The sequence below is a fragment of the Neodiprion virginianus genome, chromosome 5 (genome assembly GCF_021901495.1).
Source record: "Neodiprion virginianus isolate iyNeoVirg1 chromosome 5, iyNeoVirg1.1, whole genome shotgun sequence".
Classification (NCBI taxonomy): Eukaryota; Metazoa; Arthropoda; class Insecta; order Hymenoptera; family Diprionidae; genus Neodiprion; species Neodiprion virginianus.
Genome location: NC_060881.1, coordinates 28,345,795 through 28,358,274, shown reverse-complemented (window position 1 = coordinate 28,358,274; position 12,480 = coordinate 28,345,795). Strand labels below are relative to the sequence as shown.

At 41.0% G+C, this 12,480-nt stretch overlaps 1 protein-coding gene across 4 annotated transcripts in view; it reads right to left on the bottom strand.

The window, feature by feature from the left end:
* Positions 1-9,524: 9,524 nt before the first annotated feature.
* Positions 9,525-12,480, bottom strand: part of LOC124304454 (COP9 signalosome complex subunit 2) — a 31,612-nt gene continuing 28,656 nt past the window's right edge. The window contains exons 1-9 of one of the 4 annotated variants that reach the window (XM_046762712.1): positions 12,062-12,276; positions 11,523-11,717; positions 11,316-11,441; positions 10,956-11,132; positions 10,635-10,809; positions 10,429-10,567; positions 10,103-10,319; positions 9,887-10,027; positions 9,525-9,819 (exon numbers count right to left, since the gene is read on the bottom strand). In XM_046762712.1, the coding sequence (XP_046618668.1) occupies positions 9,700-9,819; positions 9,887-10,027; positions 10,103-10,319; positions 10,429-10,567; positions 10,635-10,809; positions 10,956-11,132; positions 11,316-11,441; positions 11,523-11,717; positions 12,062-12,115 (1,344 nt within the window). In that variant the 5' untranslated portion in view covers positions 12,116-12,276 and the 3' untranslated portion in view covers positions 9,525-9,699. Of the gene's footprint in view, positions 9,820-9,886; positions 10,028-10,102; positions 10,320-10,428; positions 10,568-10,634; positions 10,810-10,955; positions 11,133-11,315; positions 11,442-11,522; positions 11,718-12,061; positions 12,277-12,480 lie in introns of those variants that run through there. The other 3 variants (XM_046762713.1, XM_046762710.1, XM_046762711.1) reach the window with 3 other exon arrangements.

Here is a 12,480-nt window from a genome sequence, read left to right as displayed (position 1 = left end):
AGCAATTTAATTATGCAAGAGTATTCGCGGGTGGATGTTGCACGGATCGTGTGATTCGTTGGAACATATATAGTCCCGATAACGCGTTCCGACAACCAGCATCACGTATGCGTGGCTCTATTATGTTCATCACGTTTGTTCGCGGTTAATATAACCGCGCGAAAGCTTGACAGGAGTAAGAATAAGGCGCGGAGTCAAATTACGTCTTTGTTCCACTTGGTTGTAACGTCGTTAAGATTACAGCTGGGGGTGAAGATTAGCATCAGATAGCGTCTCGAGTGCCCTATAAGCCGGGGTCGTACAACTTCCTCCGAACCTGAAGGCCCTTTACCATAATATATAATATAATACCGTGTGATAACGTCGCAGTTCACACTTGGCGACGTAATATTTGAAGAGGACTAAACTGGGTCCTCTACTCGGAAAATTCATAATAAAATTAACCGGCACCCTCTCGCTGTTTAACTTTTCACATCCGCGTTCCCGGTAGCGGGGCAAATAACCGGTCCACTACACCGATCCTCAAATTCAAATATACAACCGAAGCTTCGAGGGAAATATTGATTCAGGAAATTCTTAGTAGGACGATGTCGACCCTACGCCGATGAACCAGCATTTTCTCGCACAGCCTCTTGCTCTTAGCTTGGTTTTACCGACTGATATTCCTGAGGAGATTAATGGCACGCGGTACTGTCAAAGAATGGCACATGGGACCGGGAATGTGGGATGCAAGATGACTGTCTTGTCTGTCTTTGCGGCGTCAAGTGCAGGTGACACTTGGATCTGAACATCCGAGCTGTCTACGCACCGTTGGAGAATTAGGAACAGCATGGCGAGTAGCCCCGGGAGGCAGAGGGCGCAATAATTAATCATAAGCTTTGCTGATCAAAGCCAGAGACACTAAGCGTCCAATGGCTGCTCCCTACTGCGCCACAATATGCAATCATATATATTCCCTCGCTTAAGCGAGCGGCCCGATTCTCTCCGTGGGATTTGCTTACCTCCAAAAAACTGCCGATCTTCAGGAACGGACTTTTCCGAATTGAAAACTCGACCCTTGAAAAACGCTTGTTGTGCTTTTCCAGTCCGATGTGCCGGGACTCTGAACTTTGGAGGATGGCACCGCAGGGCGAGGCTACAGGACTGCGGTGTATGCACTACATGTTGTGTATCGTCTGAATCAGCGGAACAAAGTTTAGTGCAGAATGGCTGGCGTAGCCAAGGCAGTACCAATAACTTGTAATTGCTAAGTTTCAATTCAATCCAAAATCCATGCTCCGATCGACACTCGATCCACGCCTCCTCGCTTCTTGGTTAGGTACTGTTCGGTACGTTTCCAACGGTTCTCCTATCTTCTCGACCCTCTATGACTATGGCTCACACTCTTCCCATATATTATAACCGATAGTTTCCGTAACGTTGTACTACGTGAAGTCAATGCTGGTCGCCTGATTTTCGAACTTATGATAATTTAATAGTTACAAAGTGGTAAAGCTGACTGGCACAGTCTCTGATAGGACATTTTCGCTCAACTTTACAGAGAGTAAAGCTCATCGGTTAAGGGGTTATACCTAGTCAGGATTTTTGGAAATCAATTTTTTTTTTATTACATTTTCGTAATGCGCATACATTCGAGTATATACAGAGAAAATTTCACGTCGATCTGACAAATATTCTCCAAGTTACGCGCACATTTTCAAAGACGCCCTCGAGCGTTTGAAAGCGCTTGTGAAACTTTGAACGTGTTTTTTTTTTCAAAACTATGGTTTCAAAGTCGATGAGCAAGATTTCTCGGAAACGGCTGAACCGATCAGTTTCAAATTTTTACACAAGCTTGATGAATATATTTTTCAGCCCTTAATCGAAGGTTTTTTCTCACCGATAAATATTTTCTATATCATAAACAAATAAGGCGAACATTTTTAATTGAAAAGTAGCCGTTTAGTTAAAAATTAATATTGTGCTTATTTCTTCGATTAAAGACCAGATAATACCTCATATTAACTAAATCATTTTTGTTTTTCGTCGTAAGACGCCTTTTTTTTAAAGGCTATATCAGCTTTAAATATCATTATTTTTACAAATAAGAAATATCAGAATGAAGCTCAACGTTACCCCGATATGTACATAAATTTTTATATTAACAAATTGAAATACCTCTTCGTAAAAAATCCTTGAAAAAAATCGCGTTTTTTCGACTTCTTAACTAGGTGTAGCCCCCTTAATGAAAAAATAATAACAGTCTTCCGAGGTTAACGTACTTATCATTACGAAGAGTATGAAGCCGTGGTAAAGAAAGCTTGAGAGAATCAGTATGCATGAGCTTTTGAATTGGAAGAGCATACACCGGTATTCACAGGGAATTGCATGGTACGCACACTCGGCAATTGTGCCGTTGAAACTTGACGCGCTTTCCAAGCTGCAACTGAACAACTTCCGCGCTGCAGGCATTCCATATCGTGTTTGCAACCGCTGTAACAACCCTTAAAGGCCAGTTCGGCAACCGCTTCTAGCGCCGCAAAACAGCAATTAGGCTTTCTTGTCTGCAAAATACGGAGATGCGGTTCCGCGGTCTTGCGGGCCGATTTCTGCGGGTGTGACACAGACGAGCGGCAGCTGCACAGAGGCTAATTTCAAAGAGGAAACAGCCGGCTGTTTGGGGAGGGTGAGGCGCTATAGACATTCTCGGTTGATAGGGTGGCTAGAGAGCGGAATAAGAGGGGCGGGTGGCTCGCTGGTTTCCGGGCTTCATTGAGCTCATTTCAGTGCCAATTGAAAGGGCGCCGTATTACCGGGATTTCATGAGACGAATCGAGCTACGTACCGTGCTCAGCTATCAACCAGCGTCGCGCCCCCGGCTCCGGGACCATTTCTCAATCTGGCCCAAAGCGAGTGCTTACCGCCTATAACAAATGCCATTCATTTCCTCGTTGCCTAATTTATTCAGATAATTAATTGCCGCGGAGTTAATCTCGATCGGTTAATAATCGCCGCTCTGGTTCCCCTTTTCTTCGAAGGATAGTTCCGCGTCCGGAAATTCCTACTTTCCAAAGGCGTGATCCAAAGGAACCGAGGTTTGTCGTCCGAGCAATCGGTTCGATGCTTCATCTTCGTCCAGAATAAGGCGAATGAAATTCCCGGGGAAGACTTCAGTTTTTACCTTCGAGATCCGAGGTATAGATACATAAAACCGGGCACTCTCACCCTGCACAGCGATGGAAAGGGACACACGGAAAATAGAGTTTTCACTTAAATTAACTTTCTTCCTGAAGAACTTTTATCAAAAGGGGTTCGCTCGCTGCGCCGCAACCGACTTTCGCTACCCTGCACTCGACCAGGCAGTGACTAGGTGTAGGTTTAGTGTTGGTACTTCACTGCACACTGTGACAACGCTCGGTGGGATCACCCGAGTAAGAAACGGACTCAAGCGGCAAGAAAACCGAGCCCAAGTTTTGCCGTTGTAAATCAAAATCTGGCCACTGCTCGTCTTTCGAGTTGGTAAGTATAACTTTTAAGTTTCTTACCTGCTGAGCAACATGGGGTCCGAAAGGGAAGATAGCTGATTGTAAACAGGTTATACGAATACCGATATATTAATGCTACAAGCTCTCGGAGTTCTGCTTACTTATCCATACATGTATTTCGATTGAATGGTCTGTAATACATTTTTTGAATATATAATCATTTTCGATTTTTTGCACAGCACGTAGACTTTCAAGTATTTGGACGTCAGTGATGGTCAAACGATTAGTTTAGTAAAAATTTAGCGCAGATCAGTCTGTGCTGATTATACAGTGCTGACCTGATTGATTTTTCATTACCGCGTACGAGTTAGCTTACTAAATAATTCTCGCCTGCATCCAAAGTTCCTGATGTAAAACGAGTCAATTCTGCACTGGGATTGACCTTTCTAGCGCGGCTGGAATAATGGTTGAAAATTTAATGAATAAAACCACGTGTAAACGCAGAGACTGTACATGTATAAATAAACATTGTCGGGTAACGCGTCCCTCGGAAATTAGATACTTTTTAGTGTGAATCACCCCATTAAGTTGATCTAGCATTATGGTGCGTTATAACGGCGGTGGAGGATGGAACAAGGTGAAATTCGCGAAAAACAGGTTGCGTAATGCTTAAATGGATCATTATACAGAAAAAAAGTGTTCAAGCAGCTGTAGCAGAAGAGAGCAAAGGACGATGGTAGGGGTTGCTGGAGAAAAAAAAAGTGGACAGAAAAGAGGGAAAGAAGGAAAGAAAACAGAACAAAAATGAACCTTGAAACGGACCCACGTTCCCAGTGGCGCCCTTGGGTGAAAGGAGAAGGAAAAATGGGGGAAATGGCGGGTAGGATCATGCCTTGGGGGCGTCTGGGGAGTCGGGGTGGCCGCCGGGGGTGGAGAGGAGGGCGGGGGTCCCCCTCTGCAGTGTGGGTTAGCTAACATTTACATAGCCGTGAACGCGGCCTGAATAACAATCCTCGAAACAGAGCAGGAAACGTACCGTCTTTCCCTCACCCGTTGTGCGTACACATACGCCCTTGCATACACTGATACAGGCATACATAAGTACGTACGTGCATGCATAAATATCGTATATACGGTACGCCTGGTATCGCAACGACACAAACACAGCTGAACTTTGTATACATAAACGTGGATTAAAGCGTGTGTGACTGTTCCGCTATACCCAATTCTGTCGTCTTCATCATAACGCGTTGTTCACGTTGGTTTGTTCGCAAGATTTCCGTACTAAATTGCTTAAACACACACGCACACGCACAACGTTTTGAACACCGCAAGGGTGGCTCACGACGTATAATGCGACGGTATCAAATTCTACCGCGATTCTACAAGAGAAGCCGTACCATTACCGATTTCATCGTCTATGTAATGGCTCTGGAATTTCACCTGAAACTCCTATTCTTGCAGCCAAATGATTACTCGAGTCGTAACAGTTCATCCTGTTCACTTACTTCTCGCACCTAACGTATGTGTATAATTGTTCCGGAAACCGGAACGAAAGCTTCAATTTCACGAGCTCACAGGCAGCTGTGCTTTGCAATATTTTCTCAACAAAACCATTTGAACATTCGTATCCGACATATATCCGACACGGTAAAAACGACATGGTTCTTATCGAGGGTCGAAGGATTTCTTTATTTCTTTTTTCTTATTATTACAGAATTGAAATATTCTGACTTCGTAATGAATAAATCCGACAATCGATTTTTATGGCTCGTTGTCAGCTGACTTGAATCCCGGCGGATGGCTTGAGTGGTTCTCAGGTCATATCTGCATCTAGGCGAGAGAATAAAAGATATCATACCACTGCGGCTGTGCAACCGCATATTTTTCATCACCTTCGCGAAATATTATGCATGCGCGAAGAAGTTTAATCGTGGGGAAAATCCTCAGAGAAGTTTTAAATTATTATCTCGAGCTGGTATAATGCGGCTGTACGTATACACACATACGGCAGATACATAAATATATAACACGCATCCAGCCTGCACGGATTTACAGTTTTATATCTTTATAGTTTTCACCCACTTTTAGTATCCCAACTGGCTTACCGGGCCGGGATTTAAAGAGAAACCGTCGAGCTTGGTCGCTCACCGGAACCCAGACCAATATGGTTGCCGTCTATAGCCCCCATGCATAAGTACCCGGAAATATAAAAACTGCCATTTCTCTTTCAATCTGCTTTCAGATATTCAATCATCCCATTCGTTCTATTTGCAGTTTCTCCGCCAGCTACGAACCCTCCTCATGAATAGACCCGCGAGCAAAAGTATCCAAGTAAGTCTTGCGAACTAATCTCCGAGTTATCGAGTCGCCAACGATGTTGAAATTGTAACCAAACTGTTCTTGCCATTATTCTGACTAGCGTAAAACAAAAATCGATAACTGATCAGTGATAAAATTAATCGTGTAGAGGAAATAAAATCTGAAGCGTGTACTAACGGCGGCCATATTGATTTCATATCAGGGTGGACAGATCGGCCATGTTGAAGCTAACTTCACACCAAGCATTTGAATTAATAAGTACGGCAATGTATACCGACATACGTTTTGGAACTAAAAACTCGAAATTGAACGCGGAATATAGACTGGAGTTGAATTTTGTCAAGTAGTGGATCCATAGGTGTGTAATCTAACTGTATAAAACACAGGAAATGGGATACGCGTAAATATAGCGGGAGAAACCGGGATAATATTAGGCAGTTTCAAATAGACTTACGCAAAGTTTGCTGACCTCTGACCCGATCTGACCCTCGGCCACCGAAGGAAGGCAGTCGGTCGGTGACGTGCTCGCTGATTTTTCTCTCTCCTCTCCCTCTCTCTCGTTCGCTCCTTTTTTTCGTTACTTTTCTCCTTTTCCTATTCTCTCCGCTTTCATATCGACGTCAGCATTTGATCGCTCACTGGTTTCACACAGTGTTCGGCTGCGATTCCCAGCTTCGAAGGTTTGTACCATGCTGCACGAAACTGGTAAAAAAGAATGTACGAAAAAATTGTCCATTTTCTTTCTTACATCTTTTTTTTTCCGTGTACCTAAACCAGTCAAGCCTTGATAAAATCGCATTAGGGTAAAAACGACGGTATATCGCGGATATAAAAGTAATCTCAAGAACACCTACAACTTGACCTGCGAAAAAGTTAAGAAGATATACTCGAGCGGTTCGTATCTCGAATTTCCTGTAAGGTTTCCCTCGCACGCGTTAATTATAGGTGTGTAGGATAAGAAAGAACAGTGGTAAGAAAAACGAACAGCAGGAGAACGTTTTCACCCTGGAAAAGTCGAGAGCTTACTGGGTGTCCTGGTATAATCGTTCCACTACGATCATTATATCTTGTCAGCGATTGTGAAAGCTGTGAAAAAAAAAATTTCGTCACAAAGATCGAACTAAATTGCAGCCTTGATGTGAAAATCCCAGCATTGACGTCGGTAATTTTATTGAACAAAATTTTCTGGTACGATTAAACGAAAACTGGAACGCCCTGTATTCTATACTCATAAACAGGTAGTTCACCTTCAGCTCCGAATTAATTTTCTTTAGGATGAATACCACTTCACGGTTTAAGCGTCGTTTGGCTTCACGGCCAAAGTAATCTAGCGAGATATGTGTAAGAAAATAAAACCGCGATATAAGGGAAAAAAGCGTGAGCTATTCGTGCGTCATTTTATCGTCATATGTAGAACGTTATAATTTCTAATCGCTTACGAGTTTGAAGGAGGAAAAATTATCGCCTATGAGCGTGCATGTTACACTTTATATTTATTTTTGTCAAACACACGTTATGCAATATGTAAACGGAACAAGTAACGCGCCTCTCGCCAACTGCCTACTATCTATGTATAGTCGTATAAATATGCATGTGCGCATAGATATAATCCAGAATTCCCATAGAGAAGCTGCAGCAGAGATAGCTGAAATTTTAATAGAATTGTTTCGGTCCCTGTCTGGACGCCCTGGCAAAGCTATGCGTAGGTATGAATAGTGCAGGCTCTGCAGGTAACCGGTTAGCTGTTCGATATAATCCCTGTGCCGCTGCAATTTAGCGAGGCAAATTTGCCAATATAGATATACAAGAATACAGGGAAGATCAATAATAACATTGATTAAAAAGGGGCAGAAAAAAAAAAAACCGAACAAGCAAAAAGTAAAACGGATAAAAGCAAATCCTCGTTAGTAGAACAATTCGAATCACGTACCTACCGATTTACCAAAACAAACGTTTTAATTGTCGTGTAATTATTAAATTCCTTGTTTTTCGTCATTTTTCCCCCCCTTCTGCGTCTATTTCAGCCAATGACGACGATTCGGAAAACTACGGGTATGGAATTTTTTTTTCATTTCTTTTAATCGTCGGTGAAAAAAAAGGAAAGATATAACATGTTATGGGAGAAAAATTTTGTACAGCCCTCCGGGGATTAATTGATGTAAATTTTATGCGAAATCCAAAACGGAATTTAATACAAAAAGTTCAATCGGCACGCGCAGTACTCGTATTAAGATTTTTGCAAAACGTATTAAGCTGACGGTACGATCTGTCAGTTGTGTGTTGGAGGGAAAGCGACGGAAAAATAATTTTCTTTTTTTTTCATATCAGAATTTACAAGGACCTACCTTATACATGATACACATGGATATCTATACCACGTATGTTACACGAAGGAAAAAAGCTACGTCGGTTAAAACCAGAGTGAAAATTTCGCTGTCAGCCAATTAAAATCTTAAAAAGTAAACGAGTTTATATTATACGAACCCTCGGGTGCTCAGGGAACGGGAATAAAACTTGAGAGACGTAGGTACGTACGTAGAGAGTAAGCGTCGAACAAAAAATGAACACATGTATGTTCACTTGTGCGGAAATATGGAGTTTTGAAAGTGTGATACGGTGAAAATCGCGGTTACGCGATTATGCGAAAATATATATACCGCTGCTATTTAATCTCCGGCTAATCCTACAGATATACGCGTTCATCGGAATGCGTAAAAATAATAGCAGCAGAATGGTGACAGGGAAAAGATAAGCCGATTATGTCACAGGAGATTTTAATATTATGCCTCGCGAACTGAAGTGAAAATTCTTGTTTTGAATTTGCGTTAAGTGCAAATTAATCTCCTGCAGGTCCAAATGCTTGTCAAGAAATATCGTACGTTCGGTATCTGTATACATGGCTAAATTTGTACAAAAACTTTTTTTTTAAAGGATAGAGGTAATGGATTTAATTCTGTGCAAAACGCTAGCGAGAATAAAAAGTTTTTTAAAATAACAGTGAGCCAATGTTATTCGAAAAGCAACATTTTACAATTCGTTTTAAGAAATATCCTTCCGCAAGAATTTTTTTTTCTATTGGGATGTAGAGAAAGTTTTTGAGGGTGGAACGAAAAAGTTGTCGCTTGGAAACAAAACATCCTAATAATATCCACTCACCGTAAAAATTCCGTTCCATCGTAACGCTTATATTGATCCAAACGAAAAACGAAAATAGCAACTAATTTAATTCTGTACGCAAGATAAAGTGGTAAAACCTGTTCGGCATCATATGCGTACGGGGAACAATCCGTGAGGATTGTAGTTATAGTTATATAACATGAAAACACTTCTATTATACGCGTAGGAAACTCTTTCTCATAAAAATGGAACGTGTTCCAGCAGCTGCAAGGACTTTAACTGTCCCAGGTCGGAAGTAATGGTTTCTTAATGCCGCCGCCCCCGTATAATACTGTGTATTTCCTCGAAGAAAAAGAAAACCCCTGTGGAATACCCGCGCTTATATCCAGTCCTTGTTGGCATGTAACGCGACTCTTTCAGCTTATAGTTCTCGTGTCCGGAGGAACCGCAGCTACGTAAGCATATTATTACAACTATGACTAATTGTAAGTAATTTTTTATGCAAGCAACGACAAAATTTGACGAAATAAAATGCGAATGCTAGTGATTAAATGCTGTCCGAAAAGATCGAAAGCGATCGAAAGTTGTCATCGGGGTAAGAAAATAGTACAACAGTTTTGAAAATATCACGTTAAATTTTATTCGAAACTATCTTTATCGATATCGAATGCAGCTTGCAATGTTATTGTAGAAGATTAATGACAAATATATAATTATATGCGTTATTACCATGGTACAATATTTTCGTTGAATCATTCACAACGTATCACGGACGATTCGCTGTAATTGCATTTATTTACGACATTCTATTAGCGACGGCTACGTGCAATGATTGTAATTGATTCGTCCATTTGTCTAGAGCGGTATAACGCGCGCCGCAGACGGATTTTTTATCTAATTCGAGGACTTGGTTCACCTGAAAAAAAATTAAAAAAGCAAAATAATACTTTTTTCGACGCGTGATTCGCGGTGAAAATCCTTACCTGATCAATGCGACCGCGTACTGTGCTATCTAAAATACAGGAAACCAGCAGACTCTCGACCTCGGAAACGTCGATATTCAATTCTTTACTGATGAAGGGTATGTGGATTCTTGTATACGGTTTGATAAGCTTAATAAGCACCTAGAAGTATACAAGTTTTATTAACAAGCCCATTTTGTTTTAAAGTCGACAAAAATTATGTTCATTTAGCTTCACCTGGGTTCTAATATTGCGCAGAAGGTCTTCAATGTGTTCGCGAATGAAGGGATCGTCCATTATGTTGTTTCTATTTTGCTTTAGAATGGACTCAAATTGGTTGATGTCATTGTTTTGATAACTGACGACCAGATTAGTCATTGCGAGTATTTCTGGGTCGTTTTTGTAGGGTTTTGCCTCCTGAGAGTCGAACGGATTTATACCAGACTTCATCAACCTAAACGGAACACAGAGTCAAGTTGAAAAAAATGTCAACAACAATGTCTACAAAAATGTGCAAAAACTTAAAATTTTCATTTGCATGGACGATACGAGCTTATGCTTACATGTTAGCCAAAACCAGATACTTCAAACACGTCGTACGCCTCGGGGAACCGGATTCGTCGTAGTTTTTAAACGCTTCGAAGAAATCCGTATGAGCCCGCTCGAATTCTCCTTCTCTGAGGTGCATTTTACCCCCGCATTCTGTACAAAGATAAAGTTGGAGATATGTTCCACAAATAAGATGAAATTCTACCCTTTGAAAAATTACCTCTGATTACTCCCATGATGAGCGGATGCGGAATGGCACTTTTGATGTGGAGACTTTGTTCATATAGAGCTTTGAGTTTTTTGTTATTTTTCTGTGCCGTATACATTTGGATTTCGAGAGCGTAAATTTCCAGTAATTGTGTACCTTTTTTGAGATCATCCTCTCCGTCATCGGTCTGAAATAACGAAGGAATTTTGAGCTCGTCGAAAAGCGTTGGGTGTTGGTCAATAACGCGACGAACATGCGAAGGATTTTACAAAAAAAATAAGCAAAAAATAAGGAACCCTTTAAGCAGCGGTGGTTGAGAGAAAATTTTCTTACAATACCTACCTGACAACTCTGATGAAGCTGTTTCAGTATTTTTGCCAATTTGTTAAAATCTGATCGATCGAAATATAGCTTCCCAAGTTTTGTGTTCGTTTTGAACCAGAGCCTGTCATTTTTCGCATCTTTTAGTGCGTCTAGAGTTGTCTCGTAAAAGTCTTGCAATAATTCCATCTGAAATAATGAGGAAATAGATCCTATCATTTGCTTGCATATAGTTGCTGAAAGATTAAATTAAAACTTTTGTACATGTTTGCACACTTTCCAAAGTCATTTGCTTTCAATTCCAACTATACCGATGTCCAGAGCTATTTATTTGAAAAAAATTACACAAAACGTGTTCAAGTTTGTACAAACGTTTTTTGAAGTGCTGATATAATCCAGAATCGAGTTGATTGATTTTTCTGAATGATTTCTCGTTACTGCACTTTTAATATATGTTAAGAGCTGCTTGTATCGAGTCATCATTTCCTTGTAGTTCAACTGTAATAAGAAAAGAGATGTGTTTAGACAATACCACCGATGCAACAGAATGAGGCTGTCTTATTCGATATAAAGACACACCAGTTTGAAGTTGATTTTGATCATTTGTTTGAGCGCCTTGAATCCCCATTCTCCTTTATCGCCACCTTCCAGGTCCAGTACCTTCTGAAAGCTTTGCAACGCCGCCTTAGGATCATCTTCCTTGAGTGCTTTACTGTTGTAATATTGATTTTCCAAGTCTACATCGGGCTCAGAGTTGGAATCCTCTGAATATTCCTGAAAAAAAACATAATGCACATGAAGAGCAAATTGATTTCACCCGGCGTTTCTGGCTAAAATTTGCATTCTGATGGCAAGTTTAGTTAATCTTTACATCGGTATGCAGTGTGTTCAGTTCAAGAGATATATGATTACAGGAAATACCAAAGACAATAAAAACGGGTAAATGCAGATAACAAAAGGATAGGCAGAGAAGGCAAGCGGATTTTCCAAGTGGTTTTTCATTATTGAGATGAAGCGGAAACGGTTTCGACGTTATTTCGGCGCAGGGTGAGAACATAACCTTAATATAAAAAAGATCGATGAATGACTGGAGAATTGTGGTTGAAGTAAAGTCGTACCAAGCCATAATCTTCTTCCTCTTCGCACATGAAGTCGTCCTCACCATCCGACATTTCAATTGTTCAACAAGAAAGCCGGAAAATTGTAGAAATACAACTGTTAAAGTAATAATCCGCAGTCTTTCTTGAGTTTTGTTTACACCGATTAACCTCCTATTAACCTACTCAGTACCCATCTCAGTACCTGACCATTTCAGTGCTCAGCATTCAATCACGCTGGCGACTGCTGCCAGCTGGTGTCGGAATCGAGAACTAACCATCGAACTTATATGCAAATAAAGCACAAAGAGGTAACATTCCAATGTTCAGTGTTACACTTTGTCTCTCTTGCTCTGCGCCGTGATTTGCTATAGGGGAGCATATAGCCAATCACAGCGCAGAGCGAGAGAGACAGAGTGTAACTCTGGTAAAAGGCTACT